At 42.0% G+C, this 25,875-nt stretch overlaps 2 protein-coding genes across 2 annotated transcripts; one reads left to right on the forward strand and one right to left on the reverse strand.

The window, feature by feature from the left end:
- The first annotated feature begins 6,501 nt into the window (after positions 1-6,501).
- Positions 6,502-8,405, forward strand: LOC109763228 (uncharacterized). The gene has a single exon (XM_020322078.4). It carries the CDS (start codon positions 6,646-6,648, stop codon positions 8,251-8,253), a length of 1,608 nt encoding a protein of 535 aa, XP_020177667.1. The 5' UTR covers positions 6,502-6,645; the 3' UTR covers positions 8,254-8,405.
- A 2,800-nt stretch (positions 8,406-11,205) lies between these two features.
- LOC109763249 (tuliposide A-converting enzyme b3, amyloplastic) lies at positions 11,206-12,459 on the reverse strand. The gene has a single exon (XM_020322097.4). It carries the CDS (start codon positions 12,298-12,300, stop codon positions 11,326-11,328), a length of 975 nt encoding a protein of 324 aa, XP_020177686.1. The 5' UTR covers positions 12,301-12,459; the 3' UTR covers positions 11,206-11,325.
- Positions 12,460-25,875: the final 13,416 nt, after the last annotated feature.

Here is a 25,875-nt window from a genome sequence, read left to right on the forward strand (position 1 = left end):
ATATTGAAGGGATATACCCCCCCCCCAGGGCAAACCTTAGTGTAGAGACCAGTTATCACATTATGATCGGCATCTTTTACTAGCATTTTAGTTAAGACGTCTACCACTAAATTGAAGACAAGGGGGGAAACGGGTCCCCTTGTCTTAATCCTTTACCAGTGGTAAAGAAATCACTTTCAACATTGTTAAGCTTAACAACTACTAAACCTCCGCGAGTAATTTTTTAATCCACATCAACCATTTATCCCCAAAGCCTCTAGCTTCCAAGAGGCCAGCTAGGAAATTAAGGTCAACTTTATCAAAAAGTTTTCTCATAGTCTAGCTTGAGGACCAAGCCCTGTTTTGAGGAAGCTCCCTTTATCTAACCTTTCTTTACTATCATGACCTTAGGGCATCTCCAACACCGTCCATTAAAACGAACATACTATTTGTCCACGGACACGGATGCGGAAGCTGGTCATCCAACCGCATCAATGTTTGCCCAGCTCCGCCTCCTTTCATTTTCAAATGCATAGCAACACGAGCAAATTAAAGCCTGTTGTTCATAGCGCCCGATCACAACTACAAAAAGACGGATCTTCATAGTTTTACATGCGTACAAAATTAGAAGTTATAGTCCTCAGCGCGTGCAAAAAAAGACATTTTTGCCCTCCTAGACCAGTTGTTTGTGCCTTATCGCTCATTCTGCCGCCGATTCCTCCACACCAATCGCCTCAAAACTGATTAGATACCAAAAGATAAAATAATAATTTCATAGGTTCAAATGCACGCTTTCAATTCAACTCTCAAATTTGAAAGTGTCTGGACATCTAAACTGTACAGCTTCAAGCAATTCGAAAACCTACATGAAACAAATAGCACATAGGATTTTCCAGCGGACAAATTGTCAAGACATATTACTCTCACTGTTTATGAATAAAAGTTTAGCAATGGATACTTATGAAGTTTTGTGGTGTCCTGAATGGTCAACCATTCAGGACTGCTCCATGAGCAGGTATGAGTTTTATTAAGGCTAATGAAGCATTTGCACTTCAAGCCACATCTGACTCCGTCGTTCGATGTTCAGTGGCTAGGCCATCAATAATCCCACATTCATTGCCAAGTCTAAAGGCAATCTGTCTGATGAATCCGACAAACAGCAGCGGCAAAATCCTTTTGAGAAGTTGCTTTATCTATTCGGCAATCTACAACAGTATATCTACTTACATGGCAATGACAAACATATACTGATCAATGATCTACACCAATGTTTTCGCATATTGGCCACTTAAAAAAGGACTGCGGCTTAAATATCTAAAACAACAGGCACTATTTGAACGGGCAGAAACAATCGGTACTTTACTCCTGTCATCTCATAATATAAGAGTGTTTTTAAAACTGTTTTGGCCTAAAAACGTTTTTATATTATGGAACGTAGGGTGTAGCAGGTAAAGATTTTTTTAATGTAAGTGGCACTGTAAAAATGTTCACTCATTTCGCAAAAAAATGATGACATTTATTATAGAATTTGTACAAATAATATTTGCATAATTCAATAAAAATCTTTATACCATTAAATAATACAAGAAAATGTCATGCGTTTCAAAAATTATATTTTATACAGTGTAATAACAATGTTCACGTAATTCAAAAAAAAATGTTTCATACCATTCAGAAGAATGTACCTGACATTTAAAAACGTTCACAAGTTTCAAAAATATATTTGTCACATTTAGGAAAAAATATACATTAGTAAAATTGTCCGTGTAGTTTTATAGATGTTTCGAGCCATTAAAAGAAACGTTCAACATGTATTTGAATTTTTTAACATGTATTAAAAAAATGTATATTATGTATTTTGAAAACTGTTCCACATGTATCCCAAAGTGTTATGTGTGTGTAAAAATAATGTGCAATGTGTATTGAGAAGAATTGACATGTGTTAAAAACATAAGGGTAAAATCATAAGAAAGAACCAAAGAAAAGGAAGATAAAACAAACAAAAAACCTAAGAAAAGCCAAAAAAGCAGGGAAAACCGATAAGAAAAAACACATAAAAAATCTCTTTCAACATTGTTAAGCATAACCCCTAGTGAACCTCTATGAGTAATTTTTTAATACACAACAGCCATTTATCCCCGAAGCCTCTAGCTTCCAAGAGCTCAGCTAGGAAATTAAGGTCAACTTTAGCAAAAGTTTTTTCATAGTCTAGCTTCATGACCAAGCCCTGTTTTGGGAAAGCTCCCTTTATCTAACTTTTCTTTACTATGATGACCTTAGGGCATCTCCAACACCGTCCATTAAAACGAACACACTATTTGTCCATGGACACGGATGGAGAAGCCGGTCATTCAACCGCATCAATGTTCGCCCAGCTCCGCCTCCTTTTAGTTTCAAATGCATAGCAACACGAGCAAATTAAAGCGTGTTGTTCATCGCGCCCGATCACAACTACAAAAACACGGATGTTCATAGTTTTACATGCTTACAAAATTATAAGTTATAGTTTGCAGTGCGTGAAAAAAAAGACATTTTTGCCTCCCAGACCAATTGTTCGTGCCTTCTCGCTCATTTTGCCGCCGACTCCTCCACATCAATCACCTCAAAACTGATTAGATACCAAAATATAAAATAATAATTTCACAGATTCAAATGCACACCTTCGATTCAACTCTCAGATTTGAAAGTGTCTGGACATCTGAACTGTACAACTTCAAGCAATTCGGAAACCTCATGAAAGGAATAGCACATAAGATTTTCCAGCGGACAAATTGTCAAGACATATTACTCTCACTGTTTATGAATAAAGTTTAGCAATGGATACTTCTGAAGTTTTGTGGTGTCCTTAATGGTGAACCATTCAGGACTGCTCCATGTGCAGGTATGAGTTTTATTAAGGCCGGTGAAGCATTTGCCCTTCAAGCCACATCTGACTCCGTCGTTCGATGTTCAGCGGCTAGGCCATCAATAATCCCACATGCGTTGCCAAGTCTAAAAGGTTGTTTGATGAATCCAACAAACATCACCAGCAAAAACCTTTGAGAAGTTGCTTTATCTATTCGGCAATCTGCAACGGTATATCTACTTACATGGCAATGACAAACATATATTGATCGATGAATACACCAAGGTTTTTGCAGATTGGCCACTTAAAAAAAGGACTGCGGCTTATAAATACCTAAAACAACATGCACTATTTGAACGGGCAGAAACAATCGGTACTTTATTACTCCCGCCTTCTCATAATATAAGAACATTTTTAAAACTGTTTTGGCTTAGAAAAGGTTCTTATATTATGAGACGGAGCGTGTAGTAGGTATGATGTTTTTAATGTAAGTGGCATTGTAAAATGTTCACTCATTTCGCAAAAAACTTTTGTGACATTTATTATAGAATTTGTACAAACAATATTTGCGTAATCCAATAAAAATCTTTATACCATTAAAAATACAATAAAATGTCATGCGTTTCCAAAAACATTTATTTAATACAGTGTAATAAAAATGTTCAAATACTTCAAAAAAATGTTTCATACTATTTAGAAGAATGTAGCTGACATTTAAAAATGTTCACAAGTTTTAAAAATATGTTTGTCACATTTGGGAAAAAATCACATTGTAAAAATTGTCTATGTAGTTTTAAAGATGTTTCGAGCCATTAAAAGAAACATTCAACATTTATTTAATTTTTTTAACATGTATTTAAAAAGTATATTATGTATTTTGAAAAGTGTTCAACATGTATCACAAAGTGTTCTGTGTGTGTAAAAATAATGTGCAATGTGTATTGAGAAGAATAGACATTTGTTAAAAAAGATAAGGGTAAAATCATAAGAAAGAACCAAAGAAAAGGAAGATAAAACAAATGAAAAAACTAAGAAAAGCCAAAAGAAAGCAGGGAAAACCGATAAGAAAAAACGCATAGAAAAAAACTCACAGCAGAGGCAATTACAGTACTCGGCCATCCTAATAGCCTCGCACCAGATGCGAGGTTACCATAGCTCTCATAGTAGGTGAGAAATAGCCCTGGAGACAATGTGCGCGTTTAAGGTCTATATAATGCTCTAAGAGCTCCCTGGGCCAAATTGAGTTATTTGCTTCCCCAGATTACTCTCAGGGGACAAATGATATATATTTATCTTTGCAAATGTTAACGTGTTGATCACTTGTAGTGATTGCATGTATGTGTCGGCCCATTAACCCACACTTAAAACCAGAGAAAAAGAAAAGAAAATGGGGGCATCCAGTGATCGATCCTGGGTAGGCTGGGTGGTGGAGTAGTGCTGCTAGACACCGACCACGGTGAGTTCCTGCATAACTGGGAGGCGCGACCAAATTAAGGGAAAGGGCCGTCCTTTAATGGAACCTTCTAGTGAAGGAAACCATTTCCTCACGCGATTTATCTGGTTTTCTATCAATTTTTTAGTTTCTTCCTTCTGTAATTTTTGTTTTCGTCCCTTTTTTGTTATTTTTCCTTCCCCATTTTTCCCTTTCCTTTTTTACATTCTAATTTGTGAACTTTTTTACTAATTAGTGCACTTTTTTAATTCATAAAAAATTTCAATTAGTGAATAATTTTTAAATTCATGATTTTTGAATTTGTGAACATTTTTAGAAATTCTGAATTTTGTTGAGAAATCACAATCATTTTTTGGATTCGCGAGCAAATTTTGAATTTGAAAACATTTTTGACTCACGAACAATTTATGAATTCATGAACATTTTTTCTAATCCATGTATATTTTTTGAATCCATGAACAATTTTAGAATTTTCGTAAACATTTTTCGGATTCATGAATATTCTTTAATTCAAGAACATTCTTAAATTCATGAGCATTTTTTAAATTATTATTTTTCCTTCAAATTCATGAACTTAGTTTTTTTTTTACTTCGTGGTAATTCTTTTGGGTGTATTTTGTAAAAAAAAAAGGAAAAATATCAGAAGGAACAAACCCTGGGAAATCGTACCTACGCTATTGTAGCGACGAGCGAGATGGTAGGCGATCTGCAGTATTGGGCCGGCCCACACCACACTTTTAATCACGCGAGTTAGATGTCGCGAGCGATCGCTACGGTCGAGGTTGTCGTGGGCGATACATGTCAGAAAATCACTTGTTTAGGGTTTCCACTTTCAAAGGTCACTCCCGCCTTCTGACGCGCTGACAAGTAATGTAATGCATGTGTGCCATGTGTCGCAACCTGCGAGTTTTTTCTTTTTTTCATAGATTCATTTATTAAAAAAGGATTTATCTCTTGAACCGTGCATCCAAAATTCCAAACCGTTTTCAGTGCTGGATTTCTTGCGTCGAGATATTCGAAACTATATCTCTTGTTAATAAGTTTTGACAAATTTTTTTTCTCACAAAAAAATCCGGAAACCGAAAACCCTCAAAAAAGCCTTTAAAAACCAGGCAATCGAACAAAAGAATGGCAAAAAAATGGAAGAAAAGCCCCAGAGACAGAAGCACGGTTTGGTTTTTCACTTCTTTTTCCTTTCCGAGAAGCACGGTTGTACTTCTCGGAAGCAAATCTGTGTTTGCGCGAGAAGTAAATATGAGCTTCTTGTGGATTCCGTGTTTCTTACGGTAGCAAATCTATGCTTCCATGAGAAGCAGATACGTGCTTCTCGTGGAAGCACAACCATGCATCTCGCGGACACAAATATGCGTTTCTTGTAGAAGCACAATTTTTTTTCAAGAAGCACAACAGATTTATGCCTCCATGAGAAGCAAATATTTGCTTCTCGTGGAAGCACATTTTTTTCCTTTTCTGAGAAGCACAAAAAAAATTCCATGCAAAGAAAGTCCATGTTTTTTCTCCAAAACCGAGCAAAACGGGGAAACCCGTATCTAAAATCCGAGAATGTGAGGAGAAAAATAGAAAAAAAACAGAATCCAGAGAAAGCGCCCGACATGCGACATGTGGCGACGGCCGGGCTCATCATTTAGCATGTTTTAGAGCACCAAAAGTCACCCGTGAAGGTCCCGCAAGGGGTAAACTCGTTAGTTTTTTTAGCCAAACTTGACCAACCCATAAGGTAAGACCATGCTTAGCGTAACCTTGAGTTTTTTTTGTTCTTTTTAAGAAAAGCTTGCTAGACCTTTATTGATTAGCTAAAATGTTCGCAGGGATTATAATTGGGTCATGCGGAGTACTCAACCACAGATGCTTCCCGACAGAGAGAGAAATCGTAATTAGATTTTTTTAGGCTAGATGCTTGTAACCTCAAGTTAATTTTCTTAGGCCAAACATATGCTTTATTGATGCTTAGAACGAATATTTACGGATACTGTGACTGGATCATACAATTGTCCCAGCCAGACACGATGGCCAATACCTAATGAACAAGCTAGGCGATGCGCCTCCAAATTAAAATTCTTTTTTTTAGCGTCTCCAAATTAAATTTCCTACCTGGAGTTTTTTATGTAGTTGCTCCTTACCCCCCTCGTCGGGGAGCACTAAAAGGCCCGTAAAGCCCAAAGCCGCGCAGCATGACCGATCCATCCGATTCCAAACCGACATCGAGAAGCCTCTCCCGTCGGCCCCTCCCCCCCCCCCCCCCCCCCCCCCACCTCCGCTGGTTCCACACGCATCCATCGCAAATTTCCCATCTCTTTTCCCCAAATCGAATCCCCAACCCCGACCTAATCGGCGATCCGCGGTCGCCATGTCTCGCACGGGGAGCCGCCTCGCGTCCGCCGTGGTGCGCCACCCCGACCGCTCCCGCGTCTCCGCCTCGCCCTCCCCTCGCCGCCGCTCCCTGTCCCCGTCGCCCTCCCCGCGCCGCCAGCGCCGCCGCGACCGCTCCCCCATCCCCTCCCGCGACCGCCGCGGCGAGAGGTCCCCCGTCCCCTCTCGCGACCGCCGCCGCGACCGATCCCCTAGCCCCTACCGCGACCGGCGCCGCGACCGGTCCCCAAGCCCCTTCCGCGACCGCCGCCGCGACCGGTCCCCAAGCCCCTTCCGCGACCGCCGCCGCCAGTGGTCGCCCTACCATAATGAGCGCGGCCGGGACATGGACCGGGTTCGGGACGTGGAGCCCCCGGCGCGCCGTGGCGGCGGTGGAGGAGGCGAATGGTCCGCCTCCGACGACGACGACGAGGATCTCAAGGGCCTCACCTACTTCGAGTACCGCCGCGTCAAGCGCCAGAAGCTCCGCAAAAGCCTGAAGAAGTGCATCTGGAAAGTCACGCCCAGCCCTCCTCGCCGTGACGACGAGGCCGACGAGTACCAGTATAGCGAGGAGGAGGAGGAGGAGAAGAAGGAATCGCCGAAGAAGGAATCATCTGAGAAGAGCGATGAGGAGAACAAGGATTCGTCGGAATCTGAGACCGATGAGTCTGGTAGCTTATCTGATTCCAGTGAATCAGATTATTCTAGTAAGAAAAAGAAAGGGCGTAAGGGCAGACGTTCTAGCAGCAAGCGTAGCCGGCGTGCCCATCGTCGCCACAGGAAGTCTGATGCGGAGAGTGAGAGTGATAGCAAGGTCGATGAGGATTCAGAGGGTTCCTATGACTCTGAAGATTCTAGGGATAAGAAGAGGAGCAAGAGATCACGGAGGCACAAGAAGTCTAAGAGGAGGGGAAGGAGCTCTAGGAGGAAGAAGAGTAAGAGTCTGGATGTACCATCTGATGTTAGCTCTGAGGAGGTGGAGGTGTTAGTCTCTAGCCCTATCTCAACGGACAGCAAGAAAATGGGCAAGAGCTCAAGGAAGAAGAATAGCAGTCAGTCTGATTCTGAAGATTCGATCCCTTCTGATGCCATCATTGATGAAAAGGAAATTGAAGAGACAGATGAGCCTGAGATTGACCCAGAGGCAATTAAGTTCAAGGAAATGCTTGAGGCCCAGAAGAAGGCTGCACTGGAGAATGAGATGCCGGTTGGACCGATGCCACTCCCGCGTGCAGATGGTCATATTAGCTATGGTGGCGCACTGAGACCTGGTGAGGGTGATGCCATTGCACAGTATGTACAGCAGGGGAAGCGTATCCCACGGCGTGGTGAGGTTGGTCTGTCTGCAGATGAGATTCAGAAGTTTGAAGATTTGGGGTATGTGATGAGTGGAAGTAGGCACCAGAGGATGAATGCTATCCGTATAAGGAAGGAAAACCAGGTTTATAGTGCAGAGGATAAGAGAGCACTGGCCATGTTTAACTACGAGGAGAAGTCAAAGAGAGAGCACAAGGTTATGGCTGATTTGCAGCGCTTGGTTTCAAGAACCATTGGCCAAGAGACAGGACCTTCGCATGATCCATTTGCTACTACAGATGACTGAGTAATTATTTCTAGCTATTTTACAAAGAAATGGTTGCCACTGTTAGTTATGCATGTTTTTCCTGTAGTACTAGTGATGTCGAGTTTGCATCTTTGTAACTTCTGTTTTGTGCTGTACTTAGCTTATGCTTATCAGATATTACTCTTTTGTTCTATATGTGTTCATGATTGTTGTCATGTTTGTCAAGCTGCTTGGTTTACCACACTATGATTTGTATAGGATTTTTTTGCAATGATAAGATAGAATGGTCATTTTTTTTTCCTTTTTGTATTTTTGAATGTGAAAGACAGTACAGTTATTGTTTAGGATCAGAATTGTTATAGCATGCAAGGGGTGCTTGGGTACTGCGGGTCTTCTTTGGCACTTGCGGATTTCAACTAAATCTTCACTATCTGAAACGGAATTTTGTTAACATCTATAATGAAATTTGTTTGTCCTAAGATCATAGAGGTATGCATTTACTCATTATACGAAAATTATTTAGTTTTAGATTGACTGGATAGCTTGGATCCTTGTTTTGCTGAATTTCACGTGGGCTTTAGTCATTATTTTGATACACCTATGAGCAGCAATAGTTTCATCCATTAATTCATGGTTATGGCGATCACCCGTTAAGAACTGCCGTCCCATGATCAGTTCTCTTGTGAGTAAGCTCAAATGAATGTTAGATTAAAGCTGCCCTTCCATGATCTGTTCTCTTGTGAGTAAGATAAAATGAATGTATTAGGGTGATGCGTGAGACCATTTACCAATGTGCTGCAGGCATATGGCTATATTTGGGATGTTAGATGTCATTATTAACTCTACATTCTAAACTGTCCCTTTGACTTCACTGGATATTTGATTCATAATAGCAATATTCATCTAGCTTTAAGTTGGCAATCTCAAATTAGAATACTGTAAACCGGATGAAGTACACTCTTTTTGTACATAACTTTCAAAGGCTGCTTAAGAACTTATTTATAAACAGGCTAGCTTGCTTAAGAACTCATCTATGGACCGTACTTGCATTCATCCCATATAACCGTAAATTAACCAAAATTGTTCTTCTTGGCCTCTCAGTCAGCCACGTCATGGCTGTCGTCGATTGATGCTTTGTCGATCGATTATGTAACCATTTCCAACCACGTACAATCACCATTACACTGATCACTGCAGCACTTCATTCTGGAAATGGTTGGAACATTAACATTATGGAAAATCAAAATTCCTTCTAAAATCAAGGTGTTCATGTTGTTAGCTACTAGTGGAAGTCTTATCCTAACAAAGGGTGTCTTAGCAGGGGCTATATGGTGCCTTTCAGCCTGGTTGATGGTAGTAGGTGGTAGTTGTATCTTGCTGGACTAAGGGCATGTTTGGTTTGTAGCCTAAGGTTGCCACACCTTAACCTTAGTCATGCCACAACATTTTAGGCATATGTTTGGTTCATCACTTGTGGCTTGCCACACTTTTCTAGCTATGTGGTCCACATGTCATAGGCTCAGTTTTTTTTGCCAAATCTCGGCACACTTTTTGTGGCCATTTTGTTCACCACACTTTTTGTGGCAGCCGGAATTTGACTAATGTTAGTTGTGGCAAAATTAGTCATGAACCAAACATGCCCTAAAACTGAACTGTTGTGGCATTCCATGAAGTGTTTTGTCTGGCTCTCTTATGTAATGCTGGCGTAGTCTCTTTTGAATATGCTCTGTAATGGTGACTGATGCGGATGTTCAGAAGTTGCTCTACTTGTTTGCGCCAGTGTGTGTGTGTGTGACCAAAGCTCTGTTTCCACCTGATTATTGGAGAGCTCTAGTGCTATGCTGTCGTTGCATCTCCATTCTGATTTCGGTCAGCAGCTTATTCTGTGCTTTGCAAGACTGCTTACAAGCTTTAACGTGCATAGAAGTTGTATATACTCCCTCCGTTTTTAAATATAAGTTTTTGTAGAGATTTCACTATGGATCACATTCGGATGTATATAGATGCATTTTAGAGTGTAGATTCACTTATTTTACTCCGTATGTAGTTCATATAGTGAAATCTCTATAAAGACTTGTATTTAGGAACGGAGGGAGTATATACTTAGACATGCAGGGTTGTGCATAGAAGTTGTGTATACCCAGGGACAAGCTTTTACGTGCATACACAAGACCGTGATCATTGTCATGTGATTTTGCTAACTTGGTGGTGACTACTGAACTTCGTTGGTGCATACACTTATTTTTTCTGTGGAACTGCCACAAAATACAAGGTTTAATACTACCTCCGTCTTGTGTATAAGTCATTCGCGTAGTTCTAGGTCGACAATTTAACTATCTAAATATGTATTATATGTGACAGAAAATATATATTTAGAAACTACATCCGTGTAGAAATCTAGTGATATACTCCCTCTGGAAACTAATATAAGATCGTTTAGATCACTAAAGTTTACGGAGGGAGTACTTTTCATGACATATAGCACATATTTAATTCCTCAAATCAATGACCTAAAACTACGCGAATGACTTATACACCAGGAGGAGTACCAAATATTAAGTTAAACAAAGGAACTGAAAGCACAACAGGATCACACACTGAAATCGAAAAGCACCTCCCAAGAGTTGATATAATTACACATCGTAAAAGCAACACTAGCAGGATCAGTAGGAAATTGATGTCGAAACAAAGCATCAGCTTGCATTGCTTTACTGAAAAAGGAAGAGATCCGACCCGCAAACACATCCTCTGTATCAGGAGTTTTCGGAGGTTCAAAGCACACAATAATACCACTGTCAGGAGTTTTCATCCTCAAAGCAAAATTGACATTGCTCATTTCTTGTCCATCCTTTTCTAGTCAAGTTATATTTTGTCGGGATGCTATTCTTCAGGAGCAATCAGAGGAAAATCTTGAATTTAGAGGCGCTTTTATTTTCCACAAGCTTTTATAGTGCACCACTGTCGCTGCCCTGAGTTGTAAATACAAGGCTCTGAGAGAAAACTTTCCACCATTCAGTTTCCATTTCATATACTAACTAAGATACTGAGTGAAGTCAAAATAACTTCACATTTATTTTTCGGAAAATCACTTAACATTTGAGAGCCCGGTTATTAATGGCCGGCGATGAAACCAGCCACTCGTTCCATGAGCGCAACCGCCTCGCGGCAGCCATGCTCGTCGACGAAGAAGGCGTGCTCCTTGCCTTCCGACTCGAACCACTCCACTTGCCCAGACCACCCGCTGGACTTCACGGCGTCGTAGTACGCCCGCACCCTCGGCAGCCTCGCGTCCTCCGACGCCGCGCACACCAGCATCCTCCCGCACGGCAGCGTCCGCAGGCTCGGCGCGCTGTCGGCCGTCGGGTTCATCCTCGGGTCGTCCAGCCCGCCCCTCGCGCCGGGGAAGATCACGGAGCACCGCATCTTGACGCTCGCCCTGTACTCCTCTGACTCCGCCTCGATCCTCTGCTCGCCGCTGAAGGAAGGGTGGAGCAAGACCGCGCCCTCTAGGCGTGTCGCCGCGGCGAAGAGGCTGCTCGCGCCGGCCGCGATGGCCATGTTGTGGGCTATGTTCCCGCCGGCGCTGGCGCCGGCCAAGAAGACGCGGCCGAGGTCGCCGTGCTCGGACAGCCACGCGTCGGCGCCGGACACCGCCCAGTTGAGCGCGGCCCAGGAGTCGTCGTAGGCCGCCGGGAGCAGGTGCTCGGGCGCGAGGCGGTAGTCGACGGAGACGACGATGGCGCGGGCGTCGGCGGCCAGCGAGTTCACGTAGCGGTGGTGCTTAGGGCAGCCGGCAGATCCGACGATGAAGTAACCGCCGTGGAAGAAGACGACGATCGGGAGCTTCGTGACCGCGGCGGTGCAGATGTCGGTGCCGTCGGATTCAGCGGCATGGATGTCTGGCAGGTAGAGGCGAACGGCGACGCCGGTGACGGCGTCGATCACGACGTCTCTGGAGGTGACGCCGGTGTCGGCGTCGAAGCCGGCGGACACGTTGTCCGTGCCTCCGACACGGTCGATGTGGCCGTCCTTGTATAGTCGGAAGCAGCCGTTTTCAACGAGGATCTCCGTGCTCCCGGAATCCATTGTCCAGCGCCAGCCAAGCTAAGATTCGATGGGCGCAGGCCGCAAGGGGAGCGGCGGTGTGGTAGAGGTGGAGTAGCAGGACACGTTGATGCCCAGAGGATCCGTGTTATGTTATCCTATGCTTATGTGTATGTGTGCCCTTGTATTTGTGGTGACGCCTTGAGGACAAAGTACTACAGCTCAAATGCATCGATCAGTTCACTGTCACTTAGCTACTGTGCTCGTTTTTTGTTAGACGCAAGCACTCTGGTCACGTCACGCTCGTACGTACAACCGCCCTCCCCCCTAACTATTCAGCCAGCAAATGTGATTGAAAATTATATTTCCTTTTCTTTTGGACCCAATAGCCAGCGAACGTTCCCTCAGATGGATGACATTTGCGAACGATTTTCACGGCAATTTGTGTTGGCTGAGCATGGCAAAAATAGTTAGCCAGCATGGCAACTCCGCTGCAGTTCTGTTTTTTGTCAGAAAATTGCCGTGCTTGCAAACTAAATTTATTATCTTTGCATCCTCACGGCAACTAAAGTTGCCATCAAATTTTCACAATTGTAATCCTTCCCACCAAACGTTCGCCTATTATGGTTGTTTTTTCTTTTTCCATTCGTGAAAGGGTGGGCAATATTGGTCAAACATTGGAGCTAAACGTTTATTGGAGCTTTCTGTTAGATACCGCTAACAGGAAGGAATCCGTAGTTCTCAGATTGGAAAACAACTTGGTATGGTGGAGACTCCAGTTGTTGATTTTCGTCCTGCTAAATTCAGATAGGTATGCACCTCTCAACCTGCTGATCCTTCTATTGATGTTATGACTTCATTTATTGACAACACAATTATCAACTTTGTTGATATTGTCCAGATGTTAGCTGATTATCCTAAGGTGGTTTTTTTGGCAAGATTGATAATCAACATGTTCATATGCATAGTCCTATCTTGGAGGGGTTGCTCTTACTCTCGTCTATGCTACTCTTATGTGAGTTTCTTTACCTGATGTTTTAAAATGTTGCCTAATAGTGGAGTTTGTACTCCTCCCATTATCATTTATGCTCGTTGTGGACCAGGGGCGCTGTTGGTTCCACAATTGAGTTAGATGATGCATCCAAAGCTTGACCTTGTGGTCATACACGCCCTTTTAAGATCCCATGATATGAATCTTCTAGAATATTCCTGGTTTGGGCCAAGATGGGAAACTTCAGTGCCTGTGTGGAATCTACTTAGCAAACACAAGCCTGAATCAATGTGGTTTCAATAGATCAAGAGGGAAAACATTTCCCATTCTTTCCTAAAAGTGTTTTCTGGTAATATTTGTTATTCTTGGCACCTGTTGCATGCTGTTAATACCTATTGGGGGTATCCGGGTTGGGCTAAATGAAGATGTTTTTCAAACTATTGGGTCGATTCTTACGAAACATTTTTAATTGTTACCATTAAGATTAAATCTGATGGGGTTTTCAGGCATTTAGTGGTGGTTTATGGTACAATTTATGATGTGCACAAAATTGATTTTATTGCAAAGAGTGCATGAGGTGATAGATTTGTTATCTTACCATATTCTATTGGGGGTGATTTTAATTTAGTGAGAGAAGCTAGGGATAAATATAGTGGTATTATTAATAATAGTTGGACAATCTTGTTCAACGATTGATCAAAGTGGGCCTTGATGGAAACTAACACTACCAATAGGGTTTATAGTTCGTAACAACATCCATGCCTGGAAGGCACACACATAGGTGTAAGTAGTAAGGGTATCTCCAACGCTGACTCCGAAAACACACACGGTATTTGTCCGCTGACTGGTCTAGACTAGTCCGTGAATAGTGATGCTGGAGACGACATCCAATCATGCCACATCCATTTCAAAACAAAATTGAATGAACTAGACAAATTTTATCAAATTTGAATAAACTGTTTAACTAAAACTTGCAAAAAGAGGAGGCTAACTTCTAGCGGTATGACCTCGTACGTGTGCCCCCCTGGGCGGCCACACTGCCGTCATCATAAGTGATGTCATCGTCGTTGGAGTGGTCCTTTGTCCAGCAGTGAAAGGGCGCAATAGTCTTGCCCGGCTGCCCTCTCGCGCCTGTGGAGGAGCCGCTCCGCTTCCTGATAACCCACAAGTATAGGTGATCGCAACAGTTTTCGATGGTAGAGTATTCAACCCAAATTATAGATTCGACACAAGGGGAGCCAAAGAATATTTGCAAGTATTAGCAGCTGAGTTGTCAATTCAACCACACCTGGAGATTAATTATCTATAGCAAGCTGATCAGTAGCACAGTAATATGGTAGTTTTGATGGCAACGGTAACAGTAGTAGTAACAGTAACAGTGATAGCAATGATTTTGTAGCAGTTGTGACAGTAGCAATAACAGTAGTAACTTAGCAAGAACAATATGTGAAAAACTCGTAGGCATTAGATCGGTGAATTCGTTGGATGATATTCACCATATAACAGTCATAACCTACGGCGATACAAAACTAGCTCCGGTTCATAAATATAATGTAGGCATGTATTCCGTAAATAGTCATACATGCTTATGGAAAGAACTTGCATGACATCTTTTGTCCTACCCTCCCGTGGCAGCGGGGTCCATAAGGAAACTAAGGGATATTAAGGCCTCCTTTTAATAGAGAACCGGAACAAAGCATTAGCACATAGTTAATACATGAACTTCTCAAACTACGGTCATCACCGGAAAGTATCCCGAATACTGTCACTTCGGGCCACCACCGTAGAGAACAGACCGATCCGGATCCAGTTCATCCACACCCTCACCAGCTCACAAGAACACACCTCCTGAGGTTGTTCCTCCACTGTACTAGTTCATCCTCAGCCCACCTTGAGGCTAATCCACCACAAAGCAGGAGTAGAGTTTTACACCGCAAGGTGGCCCGAACCTGGGTAAATCATCGTGTCCCGTTTCCTTCTTGTTCTTCGAGCTTGGCCGTGAGATCGACGAGTTGGCAGACCAGGGAGATTGAGTTCTTCGCATGCACCCCAGAGTTCGAACCTGTCTTGGGTCTGCGGAGCCCGAAATCCGACACATTCCTTATTCCGTAGTCCATCAAAACTTAACCCAAAACTTGAAAACTTCACAAAACAAAACTCAACAGAAAACTCGTAAGCTCCGTTTGTATAACAAAGCAAATCACCACTTAGGTACTGTTGTGAACTCATTCTAACTTTATATTGGTGTAATATCTACTGTATTCCAACTTCTCAATGGTTCATACCCTCCGATACTACTCATGGATTTATCAAAATAAGCAAACAACACAGAGAAAATAGAATCTGTTAATAACAGAACAGTTTGTAGTAATCTGGAAACTTCGTATACTTCTGTAACTCCCAAAATTCTGAAAAATTAGGACAACGTAGGCAATTTGTATATCAATCATGTGTCAAAAATTCAAATCAAAATCATGTTCTAGTGAATTTTGAAAATTCCTGGACTGAGCGCAAAAGTTTCTGTTTTTTCACAGAATCAAGTCAACTATCATCCACACTATCTCAAAGGCTTTACTTGGCACTTTATTGAAAAAAGCTATAAAACATGATTACTACAGTATCATAATCATGTGAACACACAAAAATAGTAGGTGTAAATGTTGGATTGTCTCCCAACAAGCGCTTTTCTTTAATGCCTTTTTAGCTAGGCATGGTGATTTTAGTGATGCTCACATAAAGTAAAGAATTGAAACACAAAGAGAGCATGATGAAGAATATGACTAGCACATTTAAGTCTAACCCACTTCCTATGCATAGGGATTTTGTGAGCAAACAATTTAATAGAACAAGAATCAACTAGCATAGGAAGACAAAACAAGCAAAACTTCAAGATTTTCAACATAAAGAGAGGAAACTTGATATTATTGAAATTCCTACAAGCATATATTCCTCCCTCATAATAATTTTAAGTGGCATCATGAATGAATTCAACAAGATAACCATCACATAAAGAATTATTTTCATGATCCCCAAGCATAGAAAATTTACTACTCTCCACATAAGCAAAATGCTTCTCATTTGGAATAGTGGGAGTATCATAAGAAACTCGAATACTATAAATTGTTTCCACATTAAAAGAGTAATGTTCAGAAAAAGGGTAATCATAATTATGACAAGTTTTATAAATATAATCATCACTACTTTTTATAACATAAGTGTCATCGCAATAATCATCATAAGTAGCAACTTTATTCTCATCAAAATCAATTGAAACCTCTTCCAAGATAGTGGAAACATTACTAAATAAAGTCATGGCCTCTCCAAATCCACCTTTATCATTATAATAAGATTCGACACCCTCCAAAATAGTGGGATAGTTATTATCTAAAGTTACACTCTTCCAAACCCAGTTTCATAAGTATTGCAATCATCGTAAATAGGAGGCATGCTATTGTCATAATAAATTTGCACATCAAAACTTGGGGGACTAAAAATATCATCGTCATCAAGCATCGCATCCCCAAGCTTGGGACAAACATTAATTTCAGCAAATAAATTGTCAAGCATGTCATTCTCATCAAACATAGCATCCCCAAGCTTGTGTCTTTGCATATCATAAGCATAATCACTTTTATCATTAATAGTATGAATGAAACCAATAGTATAGAAATTATTATCATCACAATTTTCTAAGTTGGTGCCAAAAAGATTCTCAAGATTATAACAAGTATCATTACTTTCCCAATCATAATCATCACAATGAGTAATAGGCATAACAAAATCATCCTCAATATTTTCTTCGGACGTTGTACCATAAGGCAAAGAATCAATATCATCATCAAGTATATCATCCTCCACATTTATTTTTGATTCATTCTCATGAGGCATAACATTAATAGGAGCAACATCATTCGGGAGAGATACCTTTTTACCTTTGCTTTTCTGTCTTTTTCTTTTTCTTCTCCACATCATGTGTGGGTTTAATCAACTTTTTGGAGCTCCTTGTTGATGAGATTGGTTGCATAGGAAGCTCATTCTCGTTACCTGATTCATCGTAAGAAAAAATAGGAGGATATTGGGAAACCTCTTCCCTTTCATTAGTATTATCTTCATCTTCTATTTGTTTTCTTGTCTTTAAGTAATTGGCAATATAAGGATTCTCAATGCAATTTACCGCACAATACATACAGATTTCCTATAGATCAAAAAAATCTATAGATCAAAATCAAGAAATCTCTTAAGCTTATATTCTGGAATATCCTTAGTTATACGTTTCATTTCTCCATATCCCAGAAGGAAACTAAGTTCATTATGATGCGCAAGGGAAATCAAGTCATCACAATTTTTGGACACGATTCGATCATGAAACAATTTGCATTGGAGATTTAAATGACCACGTTCATTGCAAAGTCCACAAGGACGGTGAGAAAAAATAAATTTTTCAGCACAAACATCTAGCCTCTCTTACAACCATTTAGTTTCTAAATACTTATGCCTCTTACAAAATCTATCTTTCCTTTTTGGTATGTAATTGCAAACTCTATGCACTCCACAAAAATTGATATGCTTATAAGAAACATTTTTATCATGACTAGTGCAATAATCATTAGTACTATGGATATTCAAAGAATTCATACTAAAAACATTGCAATCATTCTCATCATTCAAAGATTTTATGCTAAACATTTTATGAGCTTCTTCTTCTAACACTTGAGCACAATTTTCCTTTCCATCATTTTCACGAAAGACATTAAAAAGATGAAGCATATGAGGCAACCTCAATTCCATTTTTTGTAGTTTTCTTTTATAGACTAAACTAGTGATAAAACAAGAAACTAAAAGATTCAATTGCAAGATCTAAAGATGTACCTTCAAGCACTCACCTTCCCGGCAACGGTGCCAGAAAAGAGCTTGATGTCTACTAGCAATGTTCTTCTTGTAGACTCGTGTTGGGCCTCCAAGCGCAGAGTTTTGTAGGACAGTAGCAAATTTCCCTCAAGTGGATGACCTAAGGTTTATCAATTCGTGGGAGGCGTAGGATGAAGATGGTCTCTCTCAAACAACCCTGCAACCAAATAACAAAGAGTCTCTTGTGTCCCCAACACACCCAATACAATGATAAATTGTATAGGTGCACTAGTTCGGCGAAGAGATGGTGATACAAGTGTAATATGGATGGTAGATATAGGTTTTTGTAATCTGAAAAATATAAAAACAGCAAGGTAACTAATGATAAAAGTGAGCACAAACGGTATTGCAATGCTTGGAAACAAGGCCTAGGGTTCATACTTCCACTAGTGCAAGTTCTCTCAACAATGATAACATAATTGGATCATATAACAATCCCTAGAGGAAATAATTGGATATCACTCCAAAGTTGAACATAAGATGAAATTGCTTGCAGGGTACGAAACCACCTCAAAGTTATTATTTCTGATTGATCTATTGGGCTATTCCTATAAGTGCCACAAACAGCCCTAGAGTTTGTACTAAAATAACACCACATGACACACATCAATCAACCCTAATGTCACCTAGATACTCCAATGTCACCACAAGTATCCGTGGGTCAATTATAAAATATGCATCACACAATTTTAGATTCATAATATTCAATCCAACGCAAAGAACTTCAAGAGTATCCTGAGATTTCTACCGGAGAAAGGAATATGAAAATGTGCATCAACCCCTATGCATATATTACCCCAATGTCACCACGGGAATCCGCAAGTTGATAACCGAAACATACATCAAGTGGATCAACAAAACATACATCAAGTGCTCTCACATCCAAAGATTCAATCCGACATAACAAAACCTCAAAGGAAAAGACTCAATTCATCACAAGGTAGAGAGGGAGAAACACCATATGATCCAACTATAGTAGCAAAGCTCGCGGTACATCAAGATCGTGCCAAATCAAGAACACGAGAGAGAGATCAAACACATAGCTGCTGGTACATACCCTCAACCCCGAGGGTGAACTACTCCCTCCTCGTCATGGAGACCGCCGGGATGATGAAGATGACCACCGGTGATGGTTTCCCCCTCCGGCAGGGTGCCTGTCGTGGAATTGTCACGTCAGATGTCCTTGGGCTAGGACTTAGTCGTGGAGCCATCGCAACTAGGAAGCTTGAAGGGGTTATGCGGGACAAGGAACACGAGGGTTTATACTGGTTCGGCCCCTTACGGTGAAGGTAAAAGCCTACGTCCAGTTCGAGGTGTTATTGATTAGGGTTACAATCGCCAGGGAGCTAAACAGCTATGCCCGGCTCTCGGAGAGATCGTTGTCGCCCTTAAACCGCTGCCGGGTCGTCTCCTTATATAAGGAGGCTGACGCCTAGCAGCCCTTAGAGTCCCGGCCGGCTCATAAGAGTGTCCGGCTTGGACTCTAAACAATACTTGCCTTACACTACAAGTCTACTATAACAATGATTGTAACTACGGGCTTTAAGCTATATCCGGGTCTCAGCCCATCTCTGGCCCATTATCCTGAAACTTAGCTCCGGGCTTCTGGTAATGATCCTTGGAGTAACCCGGCCCTCCTGGCGGGTGACCCCCAGGTCTATATCCTCAACAGTGCCGGAACGGGGCCCCGATTGGTTTTTCGTGGCTACAGAGGCTTGTGGCGGCAGAACTTCCGATCTAGGTTTCTTTCTGGGGTTTTCTATATTTATAGGAGTTTTTAGCGTCGGGGACAAGTCAGGGGGGTCCACGAGGCGGCGACAAGGCAGAGGGGCGCGCCCTCCACCCTTGTGGATGCCTTGTGGCTCCCCTGGTCCATCTCCGATACTCCATGGGCTTCTTCTGGTCCATAAAAAATCATCGTAAATTTTCAGCTCGTTTGGACTCTGTTTGATATTCCTTTTCTGTAAAACTCAAAAACAAGGAAAAACAGAAACTGACACTGGGCTCTAGGTTAATAGGTTAGTTCCAAAAATAATATAAAATAGCATATTAAGGCACATAAAACATCCAGATGGATAATATAATAGCACTATAGGAATCAGACACTTTGCCGTCAGCCATGGCTGACGGCAAAGGCATTCCTGGCTGACGCTTGTTCTTTGCCGTCAGCCTTCTGTCTGCATATGGCAAAGACCTTTGCCATCAGCTAGCGGACGGCAAAGAATAGGCTGACGACAAAGGTCCTGATTCCAGTAGTGAGCATGGAATAATCAAAAGTTATAGATACGTTGGAGAGGTATCCGCAGTCCCGCCCACATCACACATACACACACACACATACACTTTCAGTCGGCAGGAGAGGGCATATCAACAAGATGTATCGTAAAATGGACCAAGAATAATCCAGCTTGGTCGTACAACCTCTCTCTCATTGTTGGTCAAAGTGATGGCCGTCCATGCGACCCCAGAGATGGGCTAGCTCGCCAATAATCACGCAAGTAGCTAGTCCCCGAAGACAACCACTGCCTGCGTGTGGCCCAAACATATGTATGGAGGTGTTGATGTTTGAATACACAATGGAACAAGTTTGATGTGGCACCATCCTTTTTGGAACCAAAAATCCTCACACAGAGCGAGGGTTAGTTGATGATGCATATGTATGTCACACCACACTTTGAGCCGATGTTGGGGATTCATGCATGCATGCATGCATAGTATGCGCTCAAACTTAATTAGGTCTAAATCTCACCATGACCTACTACGATAACATGAACCAAAGGAACAATCCACCATGGTAACCTATCTTGTTGTCGGTCAAAGTGATCACGGATGTCCACGCAGGCCCATGAATATATAGGCTTGTCGCCTATAACCACGCGAGGGAGTGTACCGTTCGAAGACAACCACTACATGCATATGTATGTATGCAGGTGATGCGTGCACGCATGTTTGAATACCATTCACAACATTGATGTGGCACATGCGTCGAAAATCGTACAGTCCCCAGACAGAGCGAGATCGGTTCATGACGTGTCGTGGTACTGGCCACTACGACTCGATGGGAGAGGGATTCATTGATACGTCTCCAACATATCTATAATTTTTGATTGTTCCATGCTGTTATATTATCATTCTTGGGTGTTCTACAAGCATTTTACAATCATTTTATATATTTTTTGGGACTAACCTCTTGACATAGTGCCAAGTGCCAGTTGCTGTTTTCTACTTATTTTTTACATCGCAGAAAATCAATATCAAACGGAGTCCAAACACCGCGAAACTTTTTGGAGATTTTTTATGGACCAGAACACCCAGGATGGGCCAGTGCAGCACCTGGGGGTGCCTCGAGGGGGGACCAACCCACCAGGGCATGCCTGGGCCCCCAGGCACGCCCAGGTGGGTTGTGGCCACCTCGGTGGCCTCCCGCACCCCCTCTTTACCCTATAAATTCAAAAATATTCCAAAACCCTTGGGGGTTAACCTAGATCGGAAGTTCCGCTGCCGCAAGCCTCTATAGCCACCGAAAACCAATCGGGAGCCCATTCCGGCACCCTACTGGAGGGGGAGATCATCACCGGTGGCCATCTTCATCATCCCGGCGGCCACCACGATGAGGAGGGAGTAGTCCACCCTCGGGGCTGAGGGTTTGTACCAGTAGCTATGTGTTTAATCACGCTCTCTCTCTCTCTCTCATGATCTTGAGATGTCATGATCTTGATATATCATGGGCTTTGTTAACATAGATGGATCATACGATGTTTCTCCCCTCTCTACTCTTGTTGTGATGAATTGAGTCTTTAATTACCCTTTGAAGTTTTGTCTTGTTGGATTGAATGTTCAGATCTGAGAACACATGATGTATGTCTTGCGGTATGAATACTTGAGGTGACAATGGGGTATCATATTGATTCACTTGATATATGTTTTGGCATTCAACTCGCGGATTCCCACGGTGACATTGGGGTAATCTATGCATTGGGGTTGATGCACGTTTTTATTATCTTTTCTCCGATAGAAACTTTGGGGTTTCCTTATAGTTCTTTGTGTGGATTGAATATTATGATCATGAAGTTGTTTGATGCATATCGTAGAATTAACTCACGGATACTCGTGGTGACATTGGAGTATCTAGGTGACATTAGAGTTGGTTGATGTGTGTCATATGGTGTTATTTTAGTACGAACTCTTGATTAGATCGATCGGAAAGAATAGCTTGCGTTATTTTAGTACGAACTCTAGGATAGATTGATCGGAAAGAATAGCTTTGAGGTGGTTTCGTACCCTACAAACAATTTCTATCTGTTGTTCTCCGCTAATAGGAACTCGGGAGTGATTCTTTATTGCACTTTGAGGGATAATCATATGATCCAACTGTGCTAGCACTGTTGAGAGATTGCACTAGTGAAAGTATGCACCCTAGGCCTCATTTTCCATCATTGCAATACCGTTTGTGCTCCGTTTTAATATTTACTACCTTGCTGTTTTTTATTGTTCGCACTACAAAAACTCATATCTACTATCCATACCACACTTTTGTCACCATCTCTTCGCCGAACTAGTGCACCTATACAATTTGCCATTGTATTGGGTGTGTTGGGGACACAAGAGATGTCTTGCATTTAATTGCAAGGTTGCTTGAGAGATACTATCTTCATCCTATGCCTCCCATGGATTGATAAACCTTAGGTCATCCACTTGAGGGAAAATTGCTACTGTCCTACAAAACTCCGCGCTTGGAGGCCCAACATGAGTCTACAAGAAAAAAGTTGCGTAGTAGACATCATTCATGCGTACACATGCATGTGTAGTGCTCAAACTGTATCATGTCATCACAGAGCATGACCTATATATCATCATGCCTAGCTAAAAGGCATTAAACTTTTTGCACAATAAGCTCTGATAAATTTTCTATAGTGTGTGAAATTTTCAGAATTGTTTGAATTGAATAAGTATAGATACTCTTGCATTCTTTACAGACTGTACTGTTTTGGCAGATTACTGTTTTGTTTGCATATGTTTGCTTGTTTAATGATTCTATTTGAGGATATGAGTATTAAATATGCAGAGGCATTTAGTATGCAATGTTAAATAATAATTTTTGTGGTTTGCTACAGCAGAGAATGATAAGGTTTTTGCATTGGTTTATACTAAGTTATCTCACGAGTTCTTGTTGAGTGTTGTGTGGATGAAGCTTTTGAGATTTAGGGAAACTGTGATATGAGAGGAATTAAGGAGACACAAAAGATCAAGCTTGGGGATGCCCAAGGCATCCCAAGTTAATATTCCAATAAGTCTCAAGCATCTAAGCTTGGGGATGCCCCGGTAGGCATCCACTGTTTTGGCAGATTGCTGTTTTGTTTGCATTGTTTGCATATGTTTGCTTGTTTAATGATTCTATTTGAGGATATGAGTATTAAATATGCAAAGGCATTTAGTATGCAATGTTAAATAATAATTTTTGTGGTTTGCTACAGTAGAGAATGAGGTTTTTGCATTGGTTTATACTAACTTATCTCACGAGTTCTTGTTGAGTGTTGTGTGGATGAAGCTTTTGAGATTTAGGGAAACCGTGATATGAGAGGAATTAAGGAGACACAAAAGCTCAAGCTTGGGGATGCCCAAGGCATCCCGAGTTAATATTCCAATAAGTCTCAAGCATCTAAGCTTGGGGATGCCATGGTAGGCATCCCACCTTTCTTCATCAACAGTTATCGGTTAGTATCGGTTGATCATAAGTTTTTGCTGCTTCACATGATGTGTGATATCCTTGGAATGTCATTTTATTTTCATTTTTCTTGTTGTTTTAATAAAATACTTAGATTTGAAAGTTTTTAAATAAAATAGAGTGCTCAAATAGTTGCCAGGGAGGCTAAGTAAGCGGCATTCACATCCCGTCAACGAAGCTCTTTTCTATGGAATTGGTCTAGTGCTTCACTTATATCTTTTTGAGCACGGTGTGCTTTAGTATTTTTGAAGAAATTCTCTCTTGCTTCACTTAAATTAATTTGAGGGAAAGAAATATTATGCTCATGATCTTCACTTATATTTGTTTGAGCTTATCAAAAGCAACTTATGAAAATTAGTCCCAAAGTATCCAAGAAGGATATAATAAAAACTTTCATGAAGATATTGGACAAAATAAACTTGATTCTTTGTAATAGTTTTGAGATATGATGATGTGATATGTTAGTCACGTTGATGAGTAATCATGCTTTAGTAAGAATACTGGTGTTAAGGTTTGTGATTCCCTATGCAAGCACGAAAGTCAATAGTCATGCAATGAAATAATATCCTACTTGTTGTGACGCCCCCGATTTAATCGTACACTAGTCATGCACGCAAACGTGTATGATCAAGATCAGGGACTCACGGGAAGATATCACAGCACAACTCTAAAAGTAAATAAGTCATACAAGCATCATAATACAAGCCAGGGGCCTCGAGGGCTCGAATACAAGTGCTCGATCATAGACGAGTCAGCGGAAGCAACAGTATCTGAGCACAGACATAAAGTTAAACAAGGTGCCATAAGATGGCTAGCACAAACTGGTATACAGATCGAAAGAGGCGCAGGCCTCCTGCCTGGGATCCTCCTAAACTAGTCCTGGTCGTCGGCGGCCTGCACGTAGTAGTAGGCACCCACGGTGTAGTAGGAGTCGTCGTCGACGGTAGCGTCTGGCTCCTGGGCTCCAGCATATGGTTGCGACAACCGAGAAGAAAGGAAAGGGGAAAAAGGGGAAGCAAAGCAACCGTGAGTACTCATCCAAAGTACTCGCAAGTAAAGATCTACACTACATATGCATGGGTATCAGTGTAAAGGGCCAATATCGGTGGACTGAACTGCAGAATGCCAGAATAAGAGGGGGATAGCTAATCCTGTCGAAGACTACGCTTCTGGCAGCCTCCATCTTGCAGCATGTATAAGAGAGTAGATGGTAAGTTCACCAAGTATCATCGCATAGCATAATCCTACCCGGCGATCCTCCCCTCGCCGCCCTGTGTGAGAGCGATCACTGGGTTATATCTGGCACTTGGAAGGGTGTGTTTTATTAATTATTCGGTTCTAGTTGTCATAAGGTCAAGGTACAACTCCGGGTTGTCCTTTTACCGAGGGACACGCCTATTTGAATAGATAAACTTCCCTGCAGGGGTGCACCACATTTCCCAACACACTCGATCCCCTTTGGCTGGACACACTTTCCTGGGTCATGCCCGGCCTCGGAAGATCAACACGTCGCAGCCCTACCTAGGCACAACAGAGTGGTCAGCACACCAGTCTAAATCCTATGCGCGCAGGGGTCTGGGCCCATCGCCCATTGCACACCTGCACGTTGCGTACGCGGCCGGTAAGCAGACCTAGCCTCCCTAATACAAGAGCAGGCGTTCTAGTCCAATCCGGCGCGCGCCGCTCAGTCGCTGACGTCAAGAAGGCTTCGGCTGATACCACGACGTCGAGTGCCCATAACTGTTCCCGTGTAGTTAGTTAGTGCGTATAGGCCAGTGGCCAGACTCATATCAAATACAAAGATCTCGTTAAGCGTGTTATTTTGAAGTAACCGCGGACGCCGACCAGGGCCAGGCCCACCTCTCTCCTAGGTGGTCTCAACCTGCCTTGTCGCTCCGCCACGAAGTAATAGTCAGGGGCCGTCGGGAACTCAGGCCCACCACTACCTGGATGGAGCCACCTGTCCTTTCAGCCCCCACATAGGAATCACATG

This window comes from Aegilops tauschii, chromosome 5 (genome assembly GCF_002575655.3).
Source record: "Aegilops tauschii subsp. strangulata cultivar AL8/78 chromosome 5, Aet v6.0, whole genome shotgun sequence".
Taxonomy (NCBI): Eukaryota; Viridiplantae; Streptophyta; class Magnoliopsida; order Poales; family Poaceae; genus Aegilops; species Aegilops tauschii.